This window comes from Amia ocellicauda, chromosome 5, assembly GCF_036373705.1.
Source record: "Amia ocellicauda isolate fAmiCal2 chromosome 5, fAmiCal2.hap1, whole genome shotgun sequence".
Classification (NCBI taxonomy): Eukaryota; Metazoa; Chordata; class Actinopteri; order Amiiformes; family Amiidae; genus Amia; species Amia ocellicauda.
Genome location: NC_089854.1, coordinates 16,826,036 through 16,838,305, shown reverse-complemented (window position 1 = coordinate 16,838,305; position 12,270 = coordinate 16,826,036). Strand labels below are relative to the sequence as shown.

The window sequence follows — 12,270 nt, the reverse complement described above, 5'->3', positions numbered from 1 at the left end:
GCAATTGTTTTTTATAGTTGGAATTACTGTGTTGGAATTGTGGTTATCTATATTGGTGTGTTTATTGTAAGGTTTATTTGATATTTATATTATGGTTCTTTTTCACTTACATTTGTGTTTATTGTATTATTTTGCTGAAGGTTATTTGCTGTTAGATCTTAACAATTGGTTCAATGTGTGAGGACTGATTTGACTGAGAAATTAATTCAACTATTGAATGGATACTGACTTTTTATGGATTGTTTAGTGATAATGTGATTGTATTCTATTGCCTAAAATGCACATTGTGTACCCATCTTTTATTGAATTGTTTATTAAAAAGACTGATGTATATTTCCTCCTGTCATTTCACTCTCCCCTTTTACATAACTACCTCCAGCTTCCAGGGTTATTTGTCCGGACCGTTCCGGTAAAACAAAAGTGGTGGCAGCTACACGCTACTGTCAAATCCAGTTAAACACAAACTTGCAGGTTTGGTTACAATAGTCTCAGATAGAGCAACGCTACAGCACATAGAGCCCCAGTGCAGCAGCGCCGATTGGCGAACGTTGAGAACAGAGAATTCTAAAGCATTACGACACAGTAGCATAATCCCAGCGCAGCCAATCGGCGCTCACGTTTCATATTCCCGGCAACAGGAACTGTTTCACACCAGCTGCTCGGGTTTCTTACTAGCCTTGTTTGACTGGTTTAGGTTGTCAACCTGATCTGAGAAGGCAGTGGAAAAGCGTTCAAATAAAATGGGTACACCTGAAGGCAAGACAAAATATTTGCTTTATTTCGTCGGTTTAACTGAATTGAATAATTTGCCACAGTGTCACAGTATAATAATCCTATTTAGCCAAGTCAATCGTCAGTGTAAATGAACGTAATACAGGAAAACGATCATAATTGGACTTCCAGTGAGGACGAACTGCGCCCGTATCCTCTCATTATTACGGCTTTAACTTGTTCAATAAATGTCATTTCAAGAAAAGTACTTGCTATCATTTGATCTCAAACACAATAGAAATTAAATGTATGTGTATCTGTCTCATTAAGCGAATCGAAATCTCTAACACTTAATATGGATTACAGGGTATATGGTGTGCTTCTTTAACTATCCATGTAGTCCTATCTGTCGTTTAGGCCATGTTCTGCACAAGTCCCAGTAAGCCTGGCATGAATGAGCACCACAGTAAGACAAGTTTTGGGACAGCTGTACACTCCTATCCCCAATCACTTCTGTATGTCCTTCTGATACATAACCAGATGCTTGTGTAGTGCAAATTAAAGCATATTCATATGTCTCATGTGTTTTCCCTCTCACTCTTTTCACTCAGTCAAGATGGAGGAGTACTGTGGACTCCTGACTACTAAACAGATGCCCGGTAAACCAGTCTCTCTCTGAGGACTACTGCTTATTCAGTGTATTAACTCTGTGTCTCTGTGTGTGTATTAACCCCTGTCTCTGTCTCTGTGTGTCGGTGAGTGTAGTGTGCGTGTTAATCCAGCTCTGTGTCAATCTGTGTGGATTCATTTCTCTGTGGCACCCAGTCCCTCTGTAGACAGCGGCAGTGTGTGTGTATTACCGTCTCTCTCTCTCCCTCTCTGTGTCTCAGTGGCTCTGAAGGCCGTGTCAGTGGAGGTGACAGTGCGAGGCTGGCTGGCTGAGTTCTCCTTCACCCTGGAGTACGAGAGCAGGGAGCCCCGCCCCGCTGATGTGTTCTTCCTGTTCCCCACGGAGGGCAACTGTGTGGTCACTCACTTCCTGGCCCAGATTGGGAAGACGGAGATGGAGTTTGCCCTTGAAGAACAATTCAAGGTGAGGCTGCGCTCTGCCCCACACTGAAGCCAGTTGCACTAAAAAGAAAACTTTAAGGATCTAATAACCGATAAAAATGTCCACTTTTCCCAAGAATGAACACTGTAAAAAATAAAATAATATATAATCATATTAATAAGTAGATGTCCAATAATAAATGCCTCTAGATGTCTCCATATGTTTCTTCATTCTGCTGGGCTTCCACTGTGTTATTTCTTTCTCAGGCCACAGGACTTTACAGGTATAATGCGCATAATGGCTTGCACCTGTGCAAGAATCAGGAAGGCCCTGACCTGTTCCGGCTCAGTCTGGGCAGCCTGGCCCCTGGGGGGATCGCCTCTATCCGTCTGTCCTGCATCACCGAGCTGTCTGTCCAGAGGGGGGCTGTGCAGCTCAGTCTGCCCACTATCATCAGCTCCCGCTGCCCCCCTCCAGGTGAGAGCGCTGGCCTGCAGCAGTCCTCAAGACCTGGGTCTGCCAAGGGCTCTGATAACACCCCAGATCCAGACATACACTAACACTTAACATTCTCCAAAGTTCAGGGATTTACTTATGAGTAAGGCCAGAAAACTGGTTATTATAGTTACTGTAACGCTTACAGATTGTGTATTTACACTGGATTGTTGCACAAAGCCTCCTGTCCTTACTCATGTTACATTTTTGGAAAATCAGGCCCACTGACTCTTAGTCAGTCAATGCCTGAACACCAGCTAGTGGACCGTTGCTGTTTGTTTGGAATCGACAGTTATTATCTTGATTGTTCATATTGTATTTCCTGTAATAAAACAGGCATTATAGCATTTCCCCCTTTCCAAAAACAGTCGTATTAATTTCATAGAGATGGGACATTCATTCCTATGGGCATTTCTGCCTCTTCTGCAATTCTGTATAGTCTCAGAACCAAGTGCTGCTTTATTAGTCGGCACTACATTTGTTTCCTCAATTTTCAGTGAGGACCTCAGGTTTCTGTTTCATTGTTTACCTCCAGTTAGTCCTTACAGTTGACTTTCTACATACCGTTCAGGATTTTGAATGCTTGAATGACATGTCCTCTTTTCCAGACTGTAGAGCTTCAGTCCCTTTAAGCTGACTGTATAGGCTATGGCTGTGAGATTACTCTATTCCCCCTTTCTTTGAACACTTTCTTGTCCTGTGGTGTCCTTTTGTGTAATGTTGATGGAGCTGAACACAGTTTTACAGATGATGTCGTTCTGAGTTACACATTACAGTGTTTACTCTCTGCCACCCTCTGCCCGGGTCCCTTGCGCCCTCTCTCAGACTCTGACAGTGTGCCAGCTGAGCCCTCTGCCTCTGGTGGGGGGGTGCCCTCCAGCCTGTCTCTCAGTGCCCACATCATCTTCCCCAGCGGCATTGACACAGTGCGGGCCAACTGCCCCCTCAGCCCCCTGGAATACCTCACCCCCGACCACACACAGGCCAGGGTAAGCATCGCCTCTCAGCTGCAGAGTCAGTTAGAGCATGTCAGTGTCTGTCACTTACCTCTGGTGTATTCTGTGTAAGAAAGCACCCAAACCTTAGTATACAATGTCTGTGTGTCTGTTTCTCTCTTTCTTTACTGCAGTCTTTCTGTCTCTGTTACCTCTGGCATTTTCCACAGATGGACAGTGCAGAGATCTTCCTGTCTGTCTATCCATCTGTCTGTCCCTCTTTCATATTCCACATAGGACAGAACACAAACATTGTCTCGTCTCTGCTTCTCTCTGTCTCTGCTGTAGTACCTTATACAGGACAACTTAACAGTTCTCTCTCTCTCTCTCCTGCTCTCTCTCTCTCTGTCTCTCTCTCCCTCCCTCCCTCTCAGGTCAGTCTGTGTCCAGGTCAGCAGTTCAACCAGAAGGTGGAGCTATTGATATACTATAGAAACCCCCACCAACCCACTGTAACTGTGGAGGCGGGGCTCTCACTGGATGAGAGCCAAAAAGGTTTGTTTGCCACTCAGGTAATTTGTCATATATTTGAATTAGCAATTAAGCTTAATTAACTGTGACTAGTATGCAAGGAATGCAATAGAACATAATGCAGCAAATGCATGAGTTCCAATCATTTATGAATGACCTAACAGTTCCACTTTACATAGTGGAGGGTGTTGTATTGCAGTACTGGTGATAACAGTTTATAACAGGGGTGTCAGGCTCCAGTGCCAGGGTCTCAGTGTCTGCTGGTTTTTGTGCCAACAAGAGTTCTCAGTTTTTCAATCAATATAACTATTTTCTCAGGTAGCCTTATCTCACACTTTTACATTTTAATTGTATAGCTGATAACTTAAAATATGTTGACTACTCAAAAGCTCAGGAGCTGGGCTTGACCAAAAACGTGATTATCATAATCTTGGTTCCCCGAAAAAGAAAGTCAACCATTACCGAATGGGAAGAGCCTTCTGACCTGCTAATCAAGAGCTGGACCAGAAGACACCACAGCCCTCCAGGACTGCAGGCTGACACCCCCACTTTATAACTTGCAAAGCGGAGAGATGGGTAGGAGGCTGTACAGAAGCACAATTAGGGTTTCTCTCTGGGCCCAAAAGTCCAGACCACTTTGAGACAGGACAGGTTGGTTAAAATGGCCCCTGAAGCGAAATAAACAAACAGACACTTAGATGCTTACAGTCCATCTAAAGTTGAGCTGTGTCAGTGGAATATAGCATTATTTTTTGTTTGTAATCTCCCAAGTTGATCATCCACCACAGAAAAGGTTAGTTTAGATCATATCAGTCTCACACAGAAAAGGATGTTCCCTCTCCATCTACCCTATTCAAGGAAGAAACACACAAACCAAAACACAACGTAAGAGAGCATTTCTCTCTATTCTCTCTTTTTCTCACAGACTCGTTGATGAAAGACCCAGTGGTCATGCTCGGTCTTTTCCCAGAATTCCCTCCAGAGGTGTTGTCATCCCAGTCTTCCTGTGGAGAGTTCCTTTTTCTTCTGGATTGCTCAGGCAGCATGGGGCTACCTATGGGCAGTCAGAAAAGAGGCCGGAGGCGCCTGGAGTGTGCCAAGGTAGGGAGAGGGAGGGAGTGGGAGGTGGTGTAGAGGAGGAGGGGCAGAGTCCGATAGAGGGAAAGCAGGGAGAGGGGGGGAAGGATGGAGATGGTCCTTAAAGACAGAGGACCCTGTCTTTAAGGACACTTACTCTCCCACCTGGTTGACAGAAGGGTTGATGGACAGTGTATTAACATCCCCCTTCTCTCTCTCTTTCTTTCTCTCTCCCCTTCTGTCCCTCTCACTCTCTCTCCAGGATGTTCTCCAGCTCCTCTTAAGGAGCCTGCCTGTTGGCTGCTACTTCAATGTCTGCATGTTCGGGATGGAACACAAGTCGGTCTTCCCGTGAGTAAGCAGACAGGCCACGCTTCGGTATATAAATGTATTCTGCAAATATCTGCTTCCTCTGTGTGTTTTGTAATCTGCCTCAAGTGTAGGTTTCCCATGACTATAGTCAAAATCTACTGTAGTGTAGTGTAGTGTACTGTAGTCCCAAGTGTCCTCCACTGTGTTATTAAAATGTTGACACCCTTTGGTTTTATGCAAACCGTTCATTAAACTGTACTTCTTCGTGACTGATATAGTTTCAAAGCTTTGCCTAGCACTCAGTTCAGTCTGAAGCAGGGGTGGACTGGGACCAAGAAACAGACCTGGACTCGTGGAGGGCTGTTTGTGAAGTGCGGTCTGGGGGGGGTGGGGATGCTGTCAAGAGACGGTCCGGGGGAGGTGGGGGGATGCCGGCGAACCCACTGTCCTGCTGTTTTCAACCAAGTTCTTGGGTACTCAAATCAAATCTTAATTGAAGTCATAAGTTGTTATATAAGGCTTACGTTGACTTTTGCAATTTCTTATCTTACAATCTCTGGAGAATTCAAGTGCTTTATATAGTTTTATAATTCACTTGAAACCTCAGATTATCCAAATGATTAGTCTAATTTATGCTTCAGGTAAGTCAATGAGAGCTCGTTTTGAACAAAAATCAGCAGGACAGTGTGGCCCCCAGGACCAGGCCTTACCTCAGCACTCTCTCTGTGTGCCGGTCTGTCAGTGAGAGTGTGCGGTACTGCCAGGACACTATGGACATCGCCATCACCATGATACAGGAGATGGAGGCCAATATGAAAGACACTATGATTCTCCTACCCCTCTGGAAGATCCACAACAAGCCCTGCCTACCAGCACACCCCCGCCAGGTACACAGGCCTCAGACACTGCACTCTGACTTTCCATTTAACATTTCTGCACTGGAAATTGGCGAGCCTTATGCAGAATTAGCAGAGAGGGATTCTCTCTCTCTCTCTCTCTCTCTCTCTCTCTCTCTCTCTCTTGCCTTTCATCCCTTTACATGCTACCTGTTCCATTTTCTTTCCAATCTATCTACATCGTCATTCCATTCTCCCTTCTTCCCCCTCAATCCGATCCTGCAGGTATTTTTGTTAACAGATGGAGGAATCACATGGGACAGCATGAGAGGGACAGCATTTGTGAAGAGGAACGCTCTCTCACACAGGTAAGCCAGTGTCTCCCTCTCTCTCTTTTCAAGGATCAACCAGGGGGTTTGGAGATCTATGGCTAAGGTCTTATCACAGCTGACAATAGGACTGGAGGAGCTCAAGGGATTTGGGGCTCCTTCATGTTCAGGGTTCCCCTTGCAGGACTAGCGGGCTTGTGTCTTAATCAACCACATCCACTGACCTTTTTAGTCATGGAATTTCTCAAATTGCTCTTCTTTGATCTTTCCAGGGTGCAGCAATATATATGCACCGATCTGCCATAATATTATGACCACCTGCCTAATATTGTGTTGGTCCCCCTTTTGCCACCAAAACAGCCCTGACCCGTCGAGGCATGGACTCCACTAGACCTCTGAAGGTGTGCTGTGGTATCTGGTACCAAGACCTTAGCAGCAGATCCTTTAAGTCCTGTAAGTTGTGAGGTGGGGCCTCCATGGATCGGACTTGTTTGTCCAGCACATCCCACAGATGCTCCATTGGATTGAGATCTGGGGAATTTGGAGGCCAAGTCAACACCTTGAACTCGTGATTCATCAGACCAGGCCACCTTCTTCCATTGCTCCATGGTCCAGTTCTGATGCTCACGTGCCCATTGTAGGCGCTTTCGGCAGTGGACAGGGGTCAGCATGGGCACCCTGACTGGTCTGCAGCTACGCAGCCCCATACGCAACAAACTGTGATGTACTGTGTGTTCTGACACCTTTCTATCAGAACCAGCATTAACTTTTTCAGCAATTTGAGCTACAGTAGCTCGTCTGTTGGATCGGACCACACAGGCCAGCCTTCGCTACCCACATGCATCAATGAGCCTTGGCCGCCCATCACCCTGTCGCCGGTTCACCGCTTTTCCTTCCTTGGACCACTTTTGATAGGTACTGACCACTGCAGACTGGGAACACCCCACAAGAGCTGCAGTTTTGGATTTGCTCTGACCCAGTCATCTAGCCATCACAACTTGGCCCTTGTCAAAGTCGCTCAGATCCTTACGCTTGCCCATTTTTCCTGCTTCTAACACATCAACTTTGAGGACAAAATGTTCACTTGCTGCCTAATATATCCCACCCACTGACAGGTGCCTTGATAACGAGATTATCAGTGTTATTCACTTCACCTAATGTTATAATATATAATGTTATGGCTGATCGGTGTATATATACTATCAAATTTGATCATTCATATTTGAACACAGGACTCTATATTGTACTACTGAATAGTGCCTTATAAAATGTCCTTTGACATGGCCAGTTATCTGAGCTTTATTGCTGTATTACTAGCTTGTGTGTCGCAGTCTGTTGTGTCTCGCACTGTTCTGTATCGTGTGCCTGTGTGCTGTTGTGTTCAGGTGCTTCACCTTTGGCATCGGGGAGGGGTCCGCCAGTGCGATGGTCACAGACCTGGCCAAGGAGGCGTCCGGACTGTCCCAGATCATCACTGAGACGGATCGACTGCTGCCCAAGGTCAGAGCCACAGAGCCAACTCCTGTGACCTGTTTATTATTGTTTATTTCTACCCACATTTTTGATCAAATAATACAAAATGCCACATGATTTGACTGTGTTCTTTCATTTTAATTGGACCCAATTTTAAAATCATTAAATAAATTTAACCTGAAAATCAGAACAAGGTTGCAATAAGCCATTAGTTGGAATGAAAAGCAGCAGACACAGGGTTCCTCTGGAAGTAAAGCACGGGAATATTGCATTGTAGTGCCAGGATTGTCTTTCAGTTCACCAAGCTCTGTTGTACTTTTCTGTGGAATTCTTCAAAGATGATCTGCTTTTCCATTTAGAGATTCAGGGCTAGACCAGATCAAAGCTTTGACCTACTAGCGAAGCGCAATGTACAACCCCGTACCCCACTGCAGTATGATTTATTGTTAAGTCAGTTATAACTATTTGTAAATCGATTTGTGATACGGTTTTTTATTTGCCATTCGTGGGTTGGTCAAAGTTTTGATTTGGTCTCGGCCTTAGTGTTGTGTTTGTAAACCTGTCAGTCATTATCTCCGTGTCTCTTTAAGGGGGTGGTTAGGATGTATGTAATGTAAGATGGCAAAAATCAATACAATTACAAAATGGTAATTGTATTGGTGTTAGTAGAGCTCTGGACCAAAATAACTCTCTTGCTTTCTTTCTTTATCACATTCAAACTCTAAAAGGTTTAGGAACAGTATATACACCGGTGAACACCCCTCTCCTCTCTCCTTTCTCCTCTCTCCTCTTTCTTGGTGTCTCTCCCTCTCCCTCAGGTGGTCCAGTCCCTGCGCTTAGCTCTGCAGCCTGCTGTGCAGGAGATCTCTGTGCGCTGGGACGTCCCACCTGGGCTGGAGGTGACCCCCCTGACCCCCCAGCCCTTTGTGGTATTCCCCGGTCACAGGGCCCTGCTGTACGCCCAGCTCAGAGGCCAGGTCAGCACACAGAGAGCAATCTGAGCATCCCGTACACATACAGACAGACTCGGACACACCGAGGTACACGTGCACACAGACACACATTCAGTCCCTGTAGTCCAGACATCGCTGGCCCTGCACCTGGGCTGCTACAGAAGTACTGCCATGGTTTGTGGACACAAAGCTGCTCTTTCTGTGTTAGAGCAACTGGCCTAGTGCTTAAGCCAAGATACAAATGATTTCAGATGATATCAATTTCTGATTCCAAATCATAAAAGAAGAAAATCTCTCTCTCTCTCTCTCTCTCTCTCTCTCTCTCTCTCTCTCTCTCTCTCTCTCTCTCTCTCTCTCTCTCTCTCTCTCTCTCTCTCTCTCTCTCTCTCTCTCTCAGTGTGATAGCGCTGCAGTGGGCTCAGCTCATATTCAGTACACTCTGGGAGGGCAGTCCTTCACGAAAGAAGTGAGCTTCAGTCTCAAGCCTCAGAAGGACTCTGGGTAAGACTGAGCAGCTGATTATTTGTCCATGCAGTGCTGTTCCTGAAAAAGAGAGAGAGAGACAGATGATCAGGGTTATCTGATTGGTAATAGACCGTGAGTTGTACAAACACATACAGTGGAGACCCAATAGTGAAAGTCTGTATTGCGTGTTGTACATGTAACTGCACTCTTCTGAAGAAGCCCTTCCTGAGAGAGAGACAGAGAGACAGAGAGAAGTCCTGTGAGGAGCTCCAGGCTCTCAGTGTGGTGTTTATGGTTGGATTCCTCTCAGGCTGGCTCTGCATAGACTCCACGCTCGCGCTGTGATTCGCTCCATGGAGAAGCAGCATGACTACTGGAGTGACTATTTCAGAGATCAAAGGAAGGTGCAGGAGCTGGTGGGGCTGAGCTTTGACTCTGGAGTGGCCTGTGTGATCACTGACTACATCACCGTCCAACGAGACACCAAGAAACCCGTGGAAGGGTTGTCACCCATCAAAACTTTTCAGTCCTATGCCCGCTGGACATGTGAGTGTCTCTGAGTGTCTGGGTCTTTTTTAAGGTTCAGGTGATGTTGTCCATTATCCATAAGTTTTCTTCAGCTTTTCCTGTTTTTTCCAGGTGAAGGAGTCGCGTGTTCTTTTGAAGAGAAGGTGGAAGGTACGTTTCAGTTTTTTTCCAGTTTTGTAACGGACACATTTGTAAGGTGTTACAATATCTTCACGGGGGCTGCATAGAACAAATGCCTGTAAACTCAACAAATACTGACTAGTCAATCCTGCCTTATTGCCCCAAAAAAGACCCGCAAGACAGAGGCAGATACGTTCCCAGTGTTTTAAAGCCTGTTGTAACTAACAAGGGCGCTGCTCATTCTTGCAGGCTTGTTACACATGTACAAGGGTGACACATAGTGGTCAGAACACAGTACAGCACCAACAGCTAGAAATGTAAATGAAGCAAAAATGCATGAAACGTGTTACTGTATTAGTCTCTGTATTTTCTCGATCTGGGGATCAGACTGTTGTTAGGGCTCGTATTGGGTATGTGGGTAGGTTATCAGTGTAATAATGTTAATGCTGTGTGACTATAGTATTAATTCGTCTTTTTGTGTATTTCCTTCAGACTGGCTGCCAGATGAAGGTAAGATGTTTTTCTATCTGTTTCCTAAGTCACCAAAAGTGATCAAAAGTAAAACCGAGCAATCCAGGTCAGTTCTGTGAGTTTAATGGTGATTCTATGTGGTCATCTAGAAATGGCAAGACAGTCGCTTGCTTTATTCATGTAATATATGCCCAATACGTGAATCAAATACTTAGCTTGCACGCTTTCCTTTCTCACTGATGGTCTTTCCGTAGCAGTGAAAGGCACTGACCCATCTCCGCTCTCCTCAGCTGCGGAAGAGAGCGCCCTGCTGAAGCTCGTCACTCTTCAGAAGGCCGATGGCTCCTGGGCCGTGGACAGCGCGCTGGTCTCTGTGTTGGGGAAAACTGACGAGGAAGTGAACGGAGGGATGCCTGAAAAGGTAACCAAGAACTGACAGAAAGTTCCGCAAATGCTGGGGTGGAAGAGTTTTCTGGGGGGTTAAATCACCACTGGGGTTTTGGGGGGCTGCCCTGCCACAGGTGAAAGGTGTACTGGGGGGTAGTCACTAGTCACAACCCTGTTTCTCCAAAGACAGCTGCTGTCTCACAGGACCAGTCACTCATGGCCAGTGTGTTTTCTGGTTTTTGTTTTTGTTTTCGAGTGCATTAACTCTTCTCCAGCACAGTGCAATGCAAGCGGGGGCCAGTGAGGATGACCCCACAGGCAGCCAATGAGGGAAGCCCCTGCTCTTAGACAACAGTCCTGAGTGAACAAGGTCTTAAACTGATTGAGGGATGCTTGTTCTTCTGAGTAGCAGGAGGACATTGTAGGGCTGTGGTCCTCTTGCAACAGGGCAGAGTTCTGGATCGTGATTGACCTACACCCCCTACCCCCTCCCCCCAGACTCCCTCTTTTGTGTCCCCTCTGCAGACACAGAGCCAGGCAGCCTGGGCCACGGTGCTGGTTCTGCTGTGGCTGCACACATTCCAGCTGGATTCCAGAGATGAGTGGGAGCTGATGGCCGCCAAAGCAGCGTCCTGGATCAGAGCACGGCCAGGTAAAGGGAGGCGGGATGCCTGCTGGGAAAATTCCCCGCTGGGTCACAGGGTAGCTAGGGTAGCAGTCTTGAATGCTCACTGGCTGTGTGCGCCGAGGAACTACAGAGTGAAAATAAGGTGACGACTGTATCACAGCGTGTGCTTTTAAACCACCCACAGGTTCAGTGTGCTCCAGCGTTGAGATCAGAGTACAATCCTGGGGGCCGGTTGCATAAAACTGTATTAGACTTGTCAAAACCACTAGACTAATCTAAATTTGACACTTTGACACTGTACGTATGGGGGGTCGTGGTGACTGTGTATTGACGCTCCTGTGTGTGTTTGTGCTGTGTGTTTCAGGGCTCAGCATGACACAGTATTTGGAGGCTGGGAACTCTCTGCTGGGCTGCCAGGTGAAGCCACAGACACTGGGACTGTGAGGCAGAAGTGACCACTGCCTGGCACAGAGCGGGGAGGACACACACACATACGTGCCCTTACATACCTGTTGCTGTTTGTGTTTCTTAATGTTGCAGTAATAGTTACTCCTATTTCCTCTGATCCTGTTTCTATAATGGATGTCAGAGTGTGCAGTCCAATGGAGAGAGGAGCTGCTTTTCCCATAGAAATTATGCTGTATAAGGGGGTTACCTTCCTGACCAAAGGTGTGATGCCCAACTTTTTATAGAGATAAATAAATACCCTTTTTATTAAGCTACATATACTGTAATGTATGTACCTAACTTCTTATGTGATATTGCTGCAATGAATATAGATAAAGCATATGTATGTAAACGCATAGTTTTAGAGAGGATATCTATCACTTTGTCCTCTATACCCTCTTGTAACTATCCCCCTAACCTGGTGTGGGAGGCTACTTATTCTTATCTGGTATATATTACAGTGGGCTGATAAATTCATATACCTTTTTCTTTGTTTAAATTACGACTCTTCTGTCTTTTTT

The 12,270-nt window shown here is 46.0% G+C and overlaps 1 protein-coding gene across 5 annotated transcripts; it reads left to right on the top strand.

Moving 5' to 3' along the window:
* The first annotated feature begins 647 nt into the window (after positions 1–647).
* Positions 648–12,248, top strand: LOC136749588 (von Willebrand factor A domain-containing protein 5A). 5 transcript variants are annotated; one of them, XM_066704012.1, is made up of 19 exons: positions 648–756; positions 1,323–1,370; positions 1,602–1,804; positions 2,029–2,239; positions 3,083–3,246; positions 3,627–3,747; positions 4,649–4,824; positions 5,063–5,151; positions 5,855–5,999; positions 6,234–6,316; positions 7,663–7,777; positions 8,569–8,727; positions 9,101–9,204; positions 9,560–9,714; positions 9,808–9,846; positions 10,309–10,326; positions 10,542–10,708; positions 11,173–11,326; positions 11,667–12,248. In XM_066704012.1, exons 1-19 carry the CDS (start codon positions 741–743, stop codon positions 11,744–11,746), a joined length of 2,247 nt encoding a protein of 748 aa, XP_066560109.1. In that variant the 5' UTR covers positions 648–740; the 3' UTR covers positions 11,747–12,248. The 5 variants fall into 5 exon arrangements, 4 of the variants coding, with proteins under 4 accessions (XP_066560109.1, XP_066560108.1, XP_066560107.1 ...); XM_066704011.1 differs by having other exon boundaries at positions 9,479–9,714; positions 10,578–10,708; XM_066704010.1 differs by having other exon boundaries at positions 9,479–9,714; positions 11,200–11,326.
* The last annotated feature ends 22 nt before the right edge of the window (positions 12,249–12,270 follow it).

Coding starts and splice junctions, on each gene's coding strand:
- LOC136749588 (XM_066704009.1), top strand. Junction 1,805..2,028: donor CCCTTGAAGAACAATTCAAG/GTGAGGCTGCGC, acceptor TTTCTTTCTCAG/GCCACAGGACTTTACAGGTA. Junction 6,317..7,662: donor AGGAACGCTCTCTCACACAG/GTAAGCCAGTGT, acceptor TGTTGTGTTCAG/GTGCTTCACCTTTGGCATCG.